This window comes from Megalobrama amblycephala, linkage group LG16, assembly GCF_018812025.1.
Source record: "Megalobrama amblycephala isolate DHTTF-2021 linkage group LG16, ASM1881202v1, whole genome shotgun sequence".
Taxonomy (NCBI): Eukaryota; Metazoa; Chordata; class Actinopteri; order Cypriniformes; family Xenocyprididae; genus Megalobrama; species Megalobrama amblycephala.
The window spans coordinates 34,381,033-34,396,648 of NC_063059.1; the positions used below are offsets into that span (position 1 = coordinate 34,381,033).

General features: G+C 34.8%; 4 protein-coding genes across 8 annotated transcripts in view; all 4 read left to right on the forward strand.

The window, feature by feature from the left end:
* Positions 1-220: 220 nt before the first annotated feature.
* Positions 221-3,138, forward strand: LOC125248931 (odorant receptor 131-2-like). Of its 3 annotated transcripts, none has more exons than XM_048161094.1 (2): positions 221-279; positions 476-3,138. In XM_048161094.1, exons 1-2 carry the CDS (start codon positions 267-269, stop codon positions 1,438-1,440), a joined length of 978 nt encoding a protein of 325 aa, XP_048017051.1. In that variant the 5' UTR covers positions 221-266; the 3' UTR covers positions 1,441-3,138. The 3 variants fall into 3 exon arrangements, with proteins under 3 accessions (XP_048017051.1, XP_048017052.1, XP_048017053.1); XM_048161095.1 differs by having other exon boundaries at positions 228-269; XM_048161096.1 differs by having other exon boundaries at positions 232-372.
* Positions 3,139-4,816: 1,678 nt separating this feature from the next.
* Positions 4,817-6,283, forward strand: LOC125248933 (odorant receptor 131-2-like). Of its 2 annotated transcripts, none has more exons than XM_048161097.1 (2): positions 4,817-4,898; positions 5,285-6,283. In XM_048161097.1, the coding sequence occupies exon 2, from the start codon at positions 5,296-5,298 to the stop codon at positions 6,250-6,252; it is 957 nt and encodes a 318-aa protein (XP_048017054.1). In that variant the 5' UTR covers positions 4,817-4,898; positions 5,285-5,295; the 3' UTR covers positions 6,253-6,283. The 2 variants fall into 2 exon arrangements, with proteins under 2 accessions (XP_048017054.1, XP_048017055.1); XM_048161098.1 differs by having other exon boundaries at positions 4,851-4,915.
* A 1,788-nt stretch (positions 6,284-8,071) lies between these two features.
* Positions 8,072-12,590, forward strand: diabloa (diablo, IAP-binding mitochondrial protein a). 2 transcript variants are annotated; one of them, XM_048161099.1, is made up of 6 exons: positions 8,072-8,563; positions 8,670-8,796; positions 11,200-11,325; positions 11,415-11,525; positions 11,692-11,788; positions 11,906-12,590. In XM_048161099.1, exons 1-6 carry the CDS (start codon positions 8,436-8,438, stop codon positions 12,109-12,111), a joined length of 795 nt encoding a protein of 264 aa, XP_048017056.1. In that variant the 5' UTR covers positions 8,072-8,435; the 3' UTR covers positions 12,112-12,590. The 2 variants fall into 2 exon arrangements, with proteins under 2 accessions (XP_048017056.1, XP_048017057.1); XM_048161100.1 differs by having other exon boundaries at positions 11,203-11,325.
* Positions 12,591-13,901: 1,311 nt separating this feature from the next.
* nectin3a (nectin cell adhesion molecule 3a) overlaps positions 13,902-15,616 on the forward strand; it is a 53,654-nt gene continuing 51,939 nt past the window's right edge. The window contains 1 exon segment of the mRNA XM_048161464.1: positions 13,902-14,248. Coding sequence (XP_048017421.1) covers positions 14,158-14,248 — 91 coding nt within the window. The 5' untranslated portion in view covers positions 13,902-14,157.

Genomic DNA, 15,616 nt, shown 5'->3' on the forward strand with positions numbered 1-15,616 from the left:
TGAGTAATTAATGACAGAATTTAATTATTGTTTTTGATCTTACTGTACAGTTTTTAATATTTTAAGCGTGATTGTGTCTCAGTGCTCCATGTCTATCCCCAACACACAAACAAATCTAAATTTAGCTCTAGATGTCATCAACTAAGAAGATGTCATCTTTTAGAGTTTCACTGTCAAACCCTATATAAATGTTTGTTGACAGTATGCAGGTACAGTTACGCCTGATGACCAGGGCTCAAGGACAAAGTCAAGAATACTTTCAGTAAATGGTACAACAAGGTTATGTAACATTGATTTCATGTTTTTCTGTGTTGTAAACTGAATACTTGTTCAGTCTTTGTTTTTCAAGTCAACATGGAGCTTATTATGAATGTACATATTCATTGTTTATTCTAAAGTATTATTGATGAGTTATTTCTCACATATTGTGTGTATTATTGTAAATGTGCTTTTGTTGTCTGTAATTGTCTCCCAGATGTGTGCACAATGGCCAGTCAGAATGCCAGTGGTGATGAGCAGATGCAACTGATCCAAGTCGACCCCGTCCGAAGGAACATTTCACTGGCGCTGACCCAGATCTTTGTGTGGCCCTTCATCTACCTCATCTTCCTCATGCTCTTAATATTCTCCAAGAAAGAGACTTTCAGAACAGAGACACGCTATATATTGTTTGGTCACTCTCTCTTGGTAGACCTAATATTTCTTTGTCTGACAGATTTTGTGGTGCTCTTATCATACAACCTTGTTTTATTACCTCTGCATTTCTGTATCCCCATATGCATGTTAACGGAAGCAGTTGCAGTAAGTGCACCATTAACCATCGGTGCCATGTGCGTGGAGCGCTATGTGGCCATTTGCATGCCTCTCCGACATCATGCGATCTCCACCTCTAGAAGAGCTATGATGGTGATTTTAATGATTTGGATCCTGAGCTCCATAAACCCCTTTGTTGACATGTTCATTCTCATCAGCACTGCCTCTCGTGAATACATGTCTCAGCTCACACACTGCCACTATGAGATTATGATTCCGGATAAGATCCGTCATTTTGCCAGGGGTCTGTTGTATATTGTGGGGCTTGTGGCTATTTTGATCATTGAGGTCTTTTGTTATGTAATGATATACCTTGCTGCACGCGCAGCATCTGGTGACAAGAAGTCCGCATCAAAAGGGCAGCGCACCATTTCCCTCCACATCCTTCAGCTGTTTTTATGTACTGCCGAGGTGATGTGCCCTTACATTGAGGCTGTAGTTATGCAGTATGATATTCATTCATATCTGACTGTCCGATTTATAAATTTCCTGGCATTTAGTATCACTTCTAGAGCAGTAAGTCCTCTCGTCTATGGGTTCAGAGATGAGAAATTCTATGCAGCTATGGCTTACTATATTAGGTGCAAAAACAATGTGATCTCATCTGACACTGATAAACTAACATGATAATCTTTTTTAAAGGATTTTGATCTTGCCTAAATTCCTTTTGAAATGTCATGAAGTAAAATTTGTAATGCATCAAAACTCAGTTTTGGTTGACCAACTACCTAAACATCCCATTCTAGTTTATATATTTTAATAGTGAAGAGCTAGAGTTTTAAATTGTCTGGCCAACAGCAAGATTTGTCTTGGGAAATGTAGTGTATTGTTTAAGGGTGTAATCTGTTGACTTAAGTAAACGTGACTGTTAGAATAATTTCTTGAAAATCAACTTACAAAATTTTTTATTTAGTGTTTCACATAATCGACTACAATGTTGCCATTACCTGTTACACTTTCAAATATGTTATGTACATTTTTTTAAGTTTTAGTAATTTATTTGAACATAATTATGTCATTTTAATTATTAACAGTTACATTTTACATTTGCATTAGATACAAATTTGCTGAACAAACAGATTAAATCTTGTATTGAATTATTTATATGTAACGGCAGACTATTTGAGATCAGTGTACAATGTGATTATTCTTATTATTATTATTCATTTTGGCATCTGAATTCTGTTAAAACATTTCACATGTTAGAAAAGAACAATAATCATACAACAATACTAGTGAATTCATCTCTTTTTAAGCTAAATGTGTATCTAGCATTTGCATTTGATCCTATTTCTCTTTCTGAATACTCCTAAGGTCTTTCATATGTAATACATCTGTGTGAATAACATTTACTAAACAAACATGCAAAGGCTACAGTGAGTGTGATACTCAAAACTCTTCCACATTTTTGTGGAAGTTTGTAGAACTTCCTATTTTATATATCTAAGGGAAAATATTAATAGGTGATTTTTTTTCCACAATGCGTTCATTTGTTTGAAAAATAAATTCCATTATTTAAATACATAGTAAAGAGCAGCATTGTGGTTGTCCAACATATAATGAAACACAGTCTATGAGATAAAATAATATTCACTGCACCTTCTATAAAGGCAAACATTACTCTTTTACATACCATTTTAAGATAACAAAGTGCTTTCATTATCTCACAAATGTATTATAACATATAGATGAGAAATGAATAGAACATTTTAAATAATAAGGTATTAAATAATAATAATAAATTGGCAACATGATTGCAGATTAATACAAGCAACAACAAACAAAAAAACAAAAAAAGAAGAAAAAAACCATGTTGCCTTATGTGTCCTTTTCATGCCAACATGAAGCCTTTACTTCCAAACAGTCTTATTTGTGATTCTTGGACCCTAAACTCTAATAACCCCTTTGTTCGTGTTTTTCCCCTTCATTAATTAACAGATGTTTAGATGTGAATGTTTTAATGAAAGTTTTGTTTCAAGTCACCATGATGGTGATCAGTGTTTTCTTTAGTTGGGCTCTTGACCCTTTACTTTTTAATGTTATTTTTCTTCTGGCTGCTTCAACTTTGTGTTTGTAGAGCACATTTGTTATGGCCAGAGAAACTATGATCTGGGCTGTGTTTTCCAAAAGCATCATAAGCATAAGTTGGTGATCAACTTGACATAATGGCTTAATTCACTGGTCACATCCAACATAACTGGTAATTTTGATGCTTTATTAATCTGCTGAATTAATTAGTCTCTGATGTTATAGTTTGAGATCCAGCAGTGCTTTTACATTCTGAAGTTTTTTAGAAACACACACTGACATCAAGAATCAGCATATGAATCTCAACAAAGTTGACAATCAAACAAAGTGCTTTATGCTGTAATGCATGATGGGAGCCACCAATCAAAACTCATCCATGGCTCCCATCATGCATTGCAGCATGAATAAATTATGCAGCTGAATTGTCCTGTAATATTCATTGATTGTTCCTGTTTGCTTTTGTTTTTCTGTTATTTTGTTGTGACAGTAGCTTGTTTTGTGATGTTCAGAGTTGATCTGTTTGTCAGTATTTTGTATTTATTTATCGTCACCGTTCTTGAGAATCATATGCCGATTCTTGATATCTGTGTGTGTTTAAACGCAGAAGATTTTGTGGAAAATGTATTTTTGAGGTTATACTCACACTAAGCATGCTTGAGCGCATTTGGCAAGTGTGAATACTTTTTTCTGTGCCCAGGCATGGTTTGTTTAGCTGTTACTGGCCTGCTTGGAACGGTTCGCATGCAGAGTGAGTGTTAAACATGCCAGTGCATGGAGCAGCTACTGCTTTGTGTTGCATGATGATGTTATCAAAACATATTGTGACCAGATCACATTTTCTCTTGCCACAGCAAATGTGCTTTATAAAAGTTGAATCAACCAGAGAAAAACTAATATTAAAAGGTAAAGGGTCAAGAGCCCAACTAAAGAAAACACTGAACTCCATCACGGTGACTTGAAATAAAACATTCCATAAAACATTGATTAACGTATTTTTTCACTTTCCTTCAGTGATTATGCTTACTAAGATCAGGTGTCACCACTAATGGTCAATCATCACTTAATTGATCACTTAATTATCTCATTAACTTTAACACTGCGTCAGTGTTACTTTTAACACCCTGTAGTGTGAACACATATGTATACTGAGAGGTGTTAATTTAACACTGTGGATTTTGCTGTGTACTACAACAGAGCAGAAGACCACAGGGGGTCAGGAGGCCATGAGGAGCAGAGACAGGGAACACAGGGATGGCCTCTGTGGCTGCGTGGCCAATGAAGCTGGGGCATAAGACAAAGGAAACTGAGAGACAAACTTAAAGGGTTAGTTCACCCAAAAATGAAAATTCTGTCAATTATTACTTACGCTCATGCCATTCCACACCTGTAAGACCTTCGTTAATCTTCGTAATGCAAATTAATATATTTTTGTTGAAATAAGATGGGTACGTGAGGCCTGCATAGCCAGCAATGACATTTCCTCTCTCAAGATCCATAAAGGTACTAAAAACATATTTAAATCAGTTCATGTGAGTTCAGTGGTTCAATATTAATATTATAAAGCGACGAGAATATTTTTGGTGTGGGGAATATTGAGGGTGAGTAATAAATGACATTATTTTCATTTTTGGGTGAACTTACCCTTTAATGTTCACAACACAACATGGGATATTTAACAATATAATTCTTGTCTTTATGATGTTAGCAATAGGAGCAACATATTAACTGTTCTGTTTTTAAGGTTGCAAATATGTGCATGTAACAGTTAAAAATTTTACAATTATGTGTAGTTAGAATGCATGTGGTATACCGTATTACCTGAGTGGTAGAGAATGAAAAGCAGAAAAGGAGAGAAGGTGTAGCTTTATGGAAAAGAAACTGATGCCATTGAAGAATAGAATCTAGCCGAATGGCAAGCAAATCTAAATTTAGCTCTAGATGTCATCAGCTTAGCAGATCCACAGGAGCTTTATTCTGTCAAACTCTATATAAATGTTTGTTCACAGTGCATTTATTACATTTGATGACCACGGCTCAAGAATAGAGTCTTACTGTCAGTAAGTAATACAGCAAGGTAATATTTTCAACTGATTTCATGACCTTCATTTACTGTATGTAAACTAAAATGATATACTTTTTTTATGGCTATATAAATATTTGAAGCTAACTGATAATGCATATTATAAATATTGAGATTGCAATCTCCATACAACTATAATTGGGTAAACAATCACACAAACATATTTTTTCCCCACTTTATTTGTATCTGCATAAATACCAGAATGAAAGTATGTAAACTGAAGTCATATGTTTTTTATTATTTGCTACATAAGTATTTGAAGTTTATTGATGGCGTATATTATAAATGATTATTTATTTCTCAAGGATTAGTCACGGTCATCTCATAGAGAATGTGTTTTTGTTGTCTGTAATTGTCTCCCAGATGTGTGCACAATGGCCAGTCAGAATGCCAGTGGTGATGAGCAGATGCAACTGATCCAAGTCGACCCCGTCCGGAGGAACATTTCACTGGCGCTGACCCAGATCTTTGTGTGGCCCTTCATCTACCTCATCTTCCTCATGCTCTTAATATTCTCCAAGAAAGAGACTTTCAGAACAGAGACACGCTATATATTGTTTGGTCACTCTCTCTTGGTAGACCTTATATTTCTTTGTCTGACAGATTTTGTGGTGCTCTTATCATACAACTTTGTTTTATTACCTCTGCATTTCTGTATCCCCATATGCATGTTGATGGAAGCTATCACAGCATGTGCACCACTGACTATTATAGCCATGTGCGTGGAGCGCTATGTGGCCATTTGCATGCCTCTCCGACATCATGCGATCTCCACCTCTAGAAGAGCTATGATGGTGATTTTAATGATTTGGATCCTGAGCTCCATAAACCCCTTCGTTGACATGTTCATTCTCATCAGCACTGCCTCTCGTGAATACATGTCTCAGCTCACACACTGCCACTATGAGATTATGATTCCGGATAAGATTCGTCATTTTGCTAGGGGTCTGTTGTATATTGTGGGGCTTGTGGCTATTTTGATCATTGAAGTCTTTTGTTATGTAATGATATACCTTGCTGCACGCGCAGCATCTGGTGACAATAAGAAGTCAGCATCAAAAGGGCAGCGCACCATTTCCCTCCACATCCTTCAGCTGTTTTTATGTACTGCCGAGGTGATGTGCCCTTACATTGAGAATGTAGTTATGGAGTATGATATTCAATCATATCTGACTGTCCGATTTATAAATTTCCTGGCATTTAGTATCACTTCTAGAGCAATAAGTCCTCTCGTCTATGGGTTCAGAGATGAGAAATTCTTTGCAGCTATGGCTTACTATATCAGATGCAAAAACAACACCATCTCATCTGACACAACTAAACAATCATGATTATCTTTTAGTAAAGTCTTACTACATGTTTTTTTAAACGTTTAAAGTGTCCATGTGATTTTAACATGCCTAAATGCATGTCATAAAGTTATTTGTATCATATCACATATTCTTTAGAACATTCCAGTTTTGATTTTAAAAAATGCATTAGAGTGGATATAATATTCCATGTAAAATCATCCAGAGGGTGCATTTGTCTGACCTGTAAGGTCTTTGGAAGGTGCCTCTCAGACGCAGTATGTTGTTTAATAGCGACCTCTGTTGGTCCGATTGAGCATTATTTTCTGTACATTATATACATGTCACAATGTATTAAACGAAAGTCAATTGTTTCTGTATAAATACAGTCTACAAATAAGGAAAACACATAGCACGTATAGCAAGTGTTTTAGGTAGTCTTTTGCATTGACATACAGCAATGTGCACAAATAAACATTGACTCAAACTCAACAAATTTAGATTAGTTGTTTTGTTTTCTAAATGTGTTTCATGTGTAATGTCTGTAATGTTATGCCACCCTGGATGCAGCACACTTTCTTTCTGAGGCCTCTTAGGAAAATATTAATATCAGCAGTTACCACAAGTGTCACATATCACACCCCATTGAAATAATGAAAAATAAATATGATCATATGCAATAATGCAAATACATAACATGAGCAGACTATCAAACCAGTTTATGTAATGCTGTGTGATGCTCATATCTCCTTTAATATAAACACATATTACTCTCAAAATATTTTACACACTATTTCATGTTCATTGATATCATCAGATAAGATTGTTACATTACAAAGAAACAGCCCTTATGTATAAACCTGAGTGGTTTTAGCATCTCAAACAAATACCCTAAATGGGTAATGAAGATAAACTATTAGCAAATTAGCTAAATTAACACAACAACATCATGCAAATAAGTTATAATGCCAAAATGTTTGCTATGTGTTTTGTTGCCTTTGCATGCCACTGTGACATGATGCAATCCTGACAAAAAGCCTTTATTGTGATTTCTGTGTATTCCTGAGTTTTGGACCCTGAGCTCTATGAACTCTTTGTTTATGTGTACTTTCTTGTACCACGGCATAAGATAAGTACTTTCTGAACTCTCATGAGAGGTTTCATCACTTTTTAAGGGTCTTTTTTGAGTATTTTGAAGCCAAATGGTTTTGTGGGATAGATTTTTTCACCATTAAACATTTACCATATGGACAAACTGAACTTTCTATATGCTACAAATGTTTTAATAGTGCAGCAACAACACTGGCCTTATGGAAATAAAATGATAAATGAAACTTATAACTAAAATTGCATAAATGTCCAAACACAAAAAATCCATGAGAAACACTCCAAAATCTTGTGGAAAGCCTTCCCAGAAGAGTGGAAAGCAGAGGACCAACTCCATATTAATGTTTATGTATTTAGAATGCGACGTCATTAAAGTCCACATTGATGTCAGGTATCCCAACACTTTTCCCAATACATTGTTTAGGGTTCCTTTCTTACTGATAAAGTTTCCATATAGTCATGACAACAAGGATAGTCCTGATTAGTTGTCTCACAGCTTGCTATTTGAACAACTTGATTCAACAACTGTTCAGACCAATTCACTCTGACTTTTCAAAGCTGAAAGATAAGTTATTGGTTGAGGTCGATTGAATTGGTCTTTCAAGAGCTTTCATCAGTTATCTATGAATGTAACCCAAAGACACACAGTATAGCTATGTCATGTTGCCTTCACAGATATATTTTTGCCTACTAAGCTTTTTTTCTTATCATGTGGAGTTGTTTTTTTGCCACACCCCTTTGAGACGTGCAGGCCATGCTCATTAATGGCCTGTGCCTGTTATGTTCTCACACAATGTTTTGTGATTGCAAGTGCTGTGGGTCACCATATAATACTGCAGCCCCACCACTAAGAGTTCACTAGTGTTTACCACAGTATTTGTGCTGACACAGTGTGTAAATGTGCGTCAAACCCTATCTTTCCTTGAACTTAAACCAGTAAAATCAAGATTAAAGGTCCGAATAAACGGATCAATACACCGCATGCAGGGCAGAGTCCTTTAGCAGTATATAAATACTGTTGGGCAGTGTTGTCCACTTTAAACATCGGAGAGCTTTACTTTAAGGCTTAAAAGATACATCTAAATCTATTTATTATTAGTAAAAGATTCTAAGGCAATATGCAGGCTTTTAGAAACTGTGGTTTGTGTGCTAGTGGGAGTCTTCTAAAAGGCCGGACCGACTTCCTGGTTGCCCGGAGAAACATGGCAGTGCTGAGACGGAGCGCCGCGTGCGTTCAACTTCTCAAGTAAGATTGCGTGCATTTTTTTGCAATTTTAAAGTTGTGGTAGATATGCGGATGTTATTTTTAATTAAGCTCTATGCTCAGTCTAATTTGTTTTTTTATATCAAAGGGACAAGGTCAATGTGTTGTGCAGCAGCCCCGTTCATCAGCGTCTCCTGCGCCTGCCGGAGGTCACCAGATCCAATGCAGTCGCGTTCAGTGTCGGCAGCAGCCTCTGTGCGGTTCCCTTCACACAGGTAACCACACGTTTAAAGTCTGCATTTACGCTAAAGACATTGAGGAATAGACTAACTTGTTAAACGCACGTATGGAGAGCTGAGAGCCTGACAACAAGCTTATTGGGTAGTTTTAGTTGCACAAATATAAAATAAATACAATAAAAACAAAAGTACAATCCATATACTCTGTAGGGAGAGGCAGAAAACCCAAAGGGCTTATTTAAAGCCTCCACCTAAAAAAAATTAAAAATTAAAAAAATGTGAAATTAAAGAAAGAAAAAAAAATATATAAATGTATATAACTGCAACAAGTTAATTACAGCATGTATATAAAATAGTAATAATATACTCCAAAAACAAACCATATAAGGTGCATAAAATACATGAAACATCAGTAAACAAAAAAGCACCATTAAAATGATTCTTTATGTTACATAATAAAGAAGAAAATTTTTTCTGCTAGATGGGATAAACCATTCCATAGTTTAATACCCCTAAATTGTATAGAGTATTAACCTCTACAAGTGAGAATTTTAGGAAGATGAAAATCTGAGTTAAGTGACAGTGAACCTGTGAATTTACAATCTCAAATTGCTCTGGAATGTTACCTTCACCTGAATATATCTTATAAATAAAGACACAAATTTGAGAAATATTCATATCATAAACGGTAAGAACCTGAAGTTTCTGAAATAGAGAAACAGATGAAGTACAGTACAGTCCAAAAGTTTGGAACCACTAAGATTTTTAATGTTTTTAAAAGAAGTTTCGTCTGCTCACCAAGGCTACATTTATTTAATTAAAAATACAGTAAAAAACAGTAATATTGTGAAATATTATTACAATTTAAAATAACTGTTTTCTATTTGAATATATTTCACAAAGTAATTTATTCCTGTGATGCAAAGCTGAATTTTCAGCATCATTACTCCAGTCTTCAGTGTCACATGATCCTTCAGAAATCATTCTAATATGCTGATTTGCTGCTCAAGAAACATTTAATGTGTACAATTGTACAAAATATTTGTGTACAATATTTTTTTTCAGGATTATTTGATTAATAGAAAGTTCAAAAGAACAGTGTTTATCTGAAATCTAATCTTTTGTAACATTATAAATGTCTTTACTGCCACTTTTGATTGATTTAATGCATCCTTGCTGAATAAAAGTATTCATTTCTTTAATTTCTTTAAAAAAAAAATAAAAATAAAAATTCTTACTGACCCCAAACTTTTGAACGGTAGTGTATAATGCTACAGAAGCTTTGTATTTCAGATAAATGCTGTTCTTTTGAACTTTCTATTCATCAAGGAATCCTGAAAAAAAAAGTACACAACTGTTTTCAACATTGAAAATAATCATAAATGTTTATTGAGCAGCAAATCAGCATATTAGAATGATTTCTGAAGGATCATGTGACACTGAAGACTGGAGTAATGATGCTGAAAATTCAGCTTTGCATCACAGGAATAAATTACTTTGTCAAATATATTTAAATAGTACATAGTTATTTTAAATTGTAATAATATTTCACAATGTTACTGTTTTTTACTGTATTTTTAATTAAATAAATGTAGCCTTGGTGAGCAGACGAAACTTCTTTTAAAAACATTAAAAATCTTAGTGGTTCCAAACTTTTGGACTGTACTGTATATGCATTTGATCGGGTTGCAATCCTAACAAAAGGATCAAGATGTTTTGAAGAGTAATGGGAAAAGTGCTCACCCAAACTTTATTGCAATATGAAAGATACACATAATTAAACTATAGTAAACAGTAAGAAGACACTCTGTAGTAACAAGATGCCTAACCCTCCTTATACCAGTAGATTTATGTATTTTTCTGCTCACATAGTCAGCTTGTTTTGATAAATCCTTGGGGTATAATTTTTTACCACTAAAATTCAAGCTTACGGTCGCATTAGCGATTCTTTTTTTTTTTTTTTTTTTTTTTTGCGAAATGAAATGGTTTTCTTATTGAATTCTGCCTCTTTGCAATTAGTTTGATTTAAGCATAACAAAACAATAAATTTGAAATCTTCCAAAAGCGTATAAAGGGATGTTTTAGTCCAATAACTGGTCTATATCCTTTATTATATATTTACATAATCATTTTTCTTCAAGAATACCTCTTTTTTTATAACAAAACGTGTTGAAATTTGCAGTTATGTGAGTCAGGTTTATTCAGTAACCGCTCCGACTCATTTTATGTGTTGTTGATTCACTAAAAAGAACCAACTTATGAGAGTCATTAGTCTCGGACTCGCACAACACTTGTTGATTGGTACACTTCTGATTCACTGAAAAGAACCAGCTCATAAGAGTCATTTTCAAAAATAAAAATAAATAGAACGAGATCCCGATCCTGTTCTATACTATTATTAAGACAAGTGTATAATAAAAGCATCCTCTTTACCTCCAGCAGGTTGAAAACCTCTCGCATGAATCCCTGATTCGTCGGGCATCTTGTCTGGTCACAGACAGTGCCAACACCTACCTCTCTCAGACCACGCTGGCTCTCGTGGATGCCCTCACACAGTATGCCAAGGTAACGCTCCATTTTAAAACTGTAGTCCGCTCTGTAAAACTTCACAAATGTGATTGATATCTAAAATATTATGTTATGTCTTTTCTCAGGCACTACATACACTCATTGCCCTTCAGAAGCGATACATTACCTCAATAGGAAAACTGACCCCTGCTGAAGAGGACAACATTTGGCAGGTGATCATTGGCCAGAGAGTGGAGGTAAATTCTGTTCCTTTACATGTTTGTTTACTTTTTGTAGAACAAGGTCTGGTTTCATTTACCTTTTGCAACAACATGATTAGTAGGACTGATTAACAGACCTTGTTGATACTGAAGCAGTTATATCTCATTTCAGAGCTTTCACAGTGTTTCTCCCTTTTGTCAGGTTAGTGATAGATTGGAAGAATGCAAACGCTTTGAGTCAAACTGGATCAATGCCATCCACATCTGTGAGTTGTCAGCAGAGGCAGCCTACAATTCAGGTATGTTTATCAATTGTCCTTAATTATTAAACCTATAATCTACTATGCAATCTATTAAAAAAGCACATATGAGATTGATCTGGTCTGTGAATTGATTCAATCCTAATATTTTTACAGGGGCGGAGCATGCATGCACAGCAACAAAGACTAACCTGCAGGTGGCGCAGTCCAAAGTGGAGGAGATTAGAAAGATCTCAAAAGAAGCAGAGAAAAAACTGGCTGAGACTAAAGCAGAAGAAATCCAGAGAATGGCTGAATATGCTTCCAGCATTGACATTAATGACCTGGAAGATATTCCAGAGGCGTACCTTCGCGAGGACTAGACAAAATGTGAATGTTCTTGAGTTTGCAATTCCGCAGCAAGCAGTGAATCACTCACCAAGTTTGATTGAATCCAGAATGCACCTTGATATGAATTTGCAATGAGTATTGTTATGGAAGTCCTGCTTTCGAAGGCCTCATTTAATCAATATATGTGTTCATAACAATAGAACAGGTAAAAGTCCAACAAATGTTTATAAAAGAACTTGTATTACCTGTTAAAGTCGTTAACACATCTTGTAAGATCCATAGATTGCTTTGGAAATAACATTGATTTGGTGTTTGTATATATGTAGATATTTTTATATTGTTTATTTTTTTGATGCAATTGCATGCATGTTAATGCAACATTGAAATTATATCACAGGATGTTGTGATATTACAATGTATAGTTCTACAAAGTTGCAATCAATCTGTTTTATTTTTTTAAGAGATCAACTGTTATTTATTATCTTAATAAACGGAAAATGTATTCAGAACAGTTTTTGCAAAATGTCTGAATTCCTATAACTTATTTTCTTGAACTGAATTATAGTGCATTGCTGTTTGGCAATGAATTGATTTCACTTCATTCACACTTAAACTCTTGTTAAATGACATTATTTATTTGTTATAAATGTTTAAATTACAGTTAAAGATGCTTTCATTTAGTGTTTCATGTAGAAGTTCACAATTTTAACCAACAGAGGGCGATGGCATGCTTTATTATAGGGAAAAAATGTTGGGAGAATGATGTCAGAAATAAACATTGTTTATTATTTTAGTCTAATTACAATACAGAAGTCTTTCAGTTATTAACTGTAAAAAGCATGTTGAAGGGACAGTAAATATGACTTTTTTTCTTATTTTGTACACAAAACTAGATGTTATGCAGAATGGAAGCCTCAGTTATTCACTTATATTGCACTTATATTTTGTGTTTCACAGATGATAACAGAATTATCAGGTGCAAAGAGAGCTATGAAAGCTGATCTTTTTATTTGACACCTGTATTTGAGTTTTTGACCTCTACAAACTTCTAACACTTTATAATAACGACCATTAAAACAATCCATCAATGCTACATTATATAATGTTCTGCAGATCTTTACAAAGTTAGAAAATAATTCTTAAAATGTAAGAAAATTCGATGTTCTCTCTTCTCCATGATTCATGAATTCCACGAAAATATTTGTACATGCATCAAGTTCCAGAAGTCTTGTTGTATTAGAGGAGTTACATACATTCAGAAGAGGACCACTAAAAATGATTGATTGGTGTAAATGGCACCACTCAGCTGGGGATTTATCACTCTTGGGAAGACATAAATAAAACACAAGGATCATGGAAAGCATGCCCAGCATGGCTCACTCTTTAATCTGAGTGAACTGGGCAACATCTCCCAGCACCCCATTGAGCCAAGCCATTCCAATATGTCTAGTTTTGTAATGTTACGAGGAAGATTTTAGCCAATTAAGTTGAGGAATTCGCAGTTTAGACAATTTGAATAAACAGCATATGTGAGCCTATTAAATATCTTTATGGATTAAAAGGATAGTTCACCCAAAAAAAAATGAAAATTCTGTCATCATTTACCCACCCTCAAATTGAGAGAAAAAAATACTATGGAAGTGAATGGGGTCCATCAACTGTTTGGTTACCGACATTCTTCCAAATATCTTCTTTTGTGTTCAGCAGAAGAAAGAAGTTCATACAGGTTTGGAACAACTTTAGGGTAAGTAAATGATAACAGAGTTTTCATTTTTGGGTGAACTATACCTTTAAATGAGCTTTAAATATCCCGGGACACTCTTTCGCTTTTGACTTTGCGCAGCGTTATTTTCTCCATTAATGCAAAGATGTTACTATTATAATTCCATCAATCAGTTTCTCTGACCGAATGCAAATGCTAACTGCATCGCAAAGCTCTGCTTTTTTGACGGGTGTATTTTTAGTCGGAAACCGCTGCTGGACTGAAGGTACCGCCCACGCGCGGTTCGGCTGCTGTGGATCAGACAGACACCCGAGTTGATTCAACAAGGAGGAACTCACTACTGCAGTCAGAAACCATGGCAGAGGAAGTAAGACACATCTTTGGGAATAGCACGTTTTGCAGTGGGCTACTACCTTTCCTCGTACTTCTGTTGAGCGTCTGCACCGGTGGGTACTTTATCTTTTCCAGGATGATAACAAGTCATCTTGAATTGGACTTACCTTAAAGTTAACGTACCTAGCGAGCTGGGATCGGATGGCTGCTCTTGTGTGCCCTGTGTAAAAATGTTCCGTTAGCTGTTAAAGTTAAAATGAACTGTTATTAAACTAACAATAAGCTGTTCATTTTTTTATTTAACCTTAAGATATGCTCAGGTTGGTGAAACTTACACAAGCAAAGTCCAAGTACTGCCTATATTATTATATTTAATACACTTTCATTTGCATGATTTATTTTCTTATAATTTAATATTACTGTGTAGAATCCTTTTACAAAACAGTTTTGTGAGTTTTATGTATGATGTACAAAATCAGTTTATAGTTTTTCTACCTTTATATTGCAAATATTTCACATTATTAGACTTTTAATTAATAGCAACATGGCTTTAAATTACTTTAAAGATGCATTTAGTAATTTTTGGCTTGTAAAATGTTTTACAGATTTTGTTTTAAATTAATAGAATTTTTCCTTTTTGGAAAAAAATATCACTGTCATATTGATATCCAAATAAATGTCCAAACACAGTTGTGAAGTAGCAGTTAGTAAACAAACTTAATGCATCCAGGCTGGTATTAGGTGTCAGTATAAAGATTCAATAGCCTATTATAGAGAACTAAACATAAAAAAACTTACTAGGTGAATCCCAGGCTGTGTCTGAAATCGCCCCCTATGCTCTCATTCACTATTCACTACTTTAGGATATTTTTTCTATATATCCTAATTATTGTTAATATGTAATTCATTTTTCCAGGAGCTCATTGCTTCTACGTTCAGTTAAACTGCTAACAGTGATTGTAAATTAATTGCCTAAATTATTACATTATTTGCTAACTGCATTCTTTAAATTGTAATGTTGACATGCATTCTCTGTAAAGCTGCTTTGAATGATATGTATCGTGAAAAGCGCTATACAAATAAATGTGAATTGAATTGAACTACTTTAGTCCACTAATATAGTTCACTTGAGGGAGTGAATGAAAACAAGTGAGCGGATTCGGACACTGAGGGTGCTGGAAGGGCTGCTGCTTTTGCATAGTTTGTGCTTGCTGTTTAATAATTATATTTTTATAATTATTTACATCGGTTGTACACTCGTTATTGCGGTGCATTGAGTGCATTTGATAATGTCCACTATTGTTTTGGACACCACTACAAACGTCTGTCCCCTTAAATAGTGCCCTATTTAAGGGCATAGGGGGCGATTTTGGACACAGCCCCAGTTTGTTCACTTATGCACTATTCTATGTCATTTTGTAAGTAGTGGGAGTAGTTTGTTCACACTTAAAAAGTCCAAAAAGAAAAAGCACACTTCAAAT

Bases quoted from the DNA above. Each gene is read 5' to 3' on its own strand.
- LOC125248933 (XM_048161097.1), top strand. From the start codon at position 5,296: ATGGCCAGTCAGAATGCCAGTGGTGATGAGCAGATGCAACTGATCCAA.
- diabloa (XM_048161099.1), top strand. From the start codon at position 8,436: ATGCAGGCTTTTAGAAACTGTGGTTTGTGTGCTAGTGGGAGTCTTCTA. The intron at 8,797-11,199 runs GTAACCACACGT...CTTTACCTCCAG, and splicing joins GTGCGGTTCCCTTCACACAG to CAGGTTGAAAACCTCTCGCA. The intron at 11,526-11,691 runs GTAAATTCTGTT...CCCTTTTGTCAG, and splicing joins TCATTGGCCAGAGAGTGGAG to GTTAGTGATAGATTGGAAGA.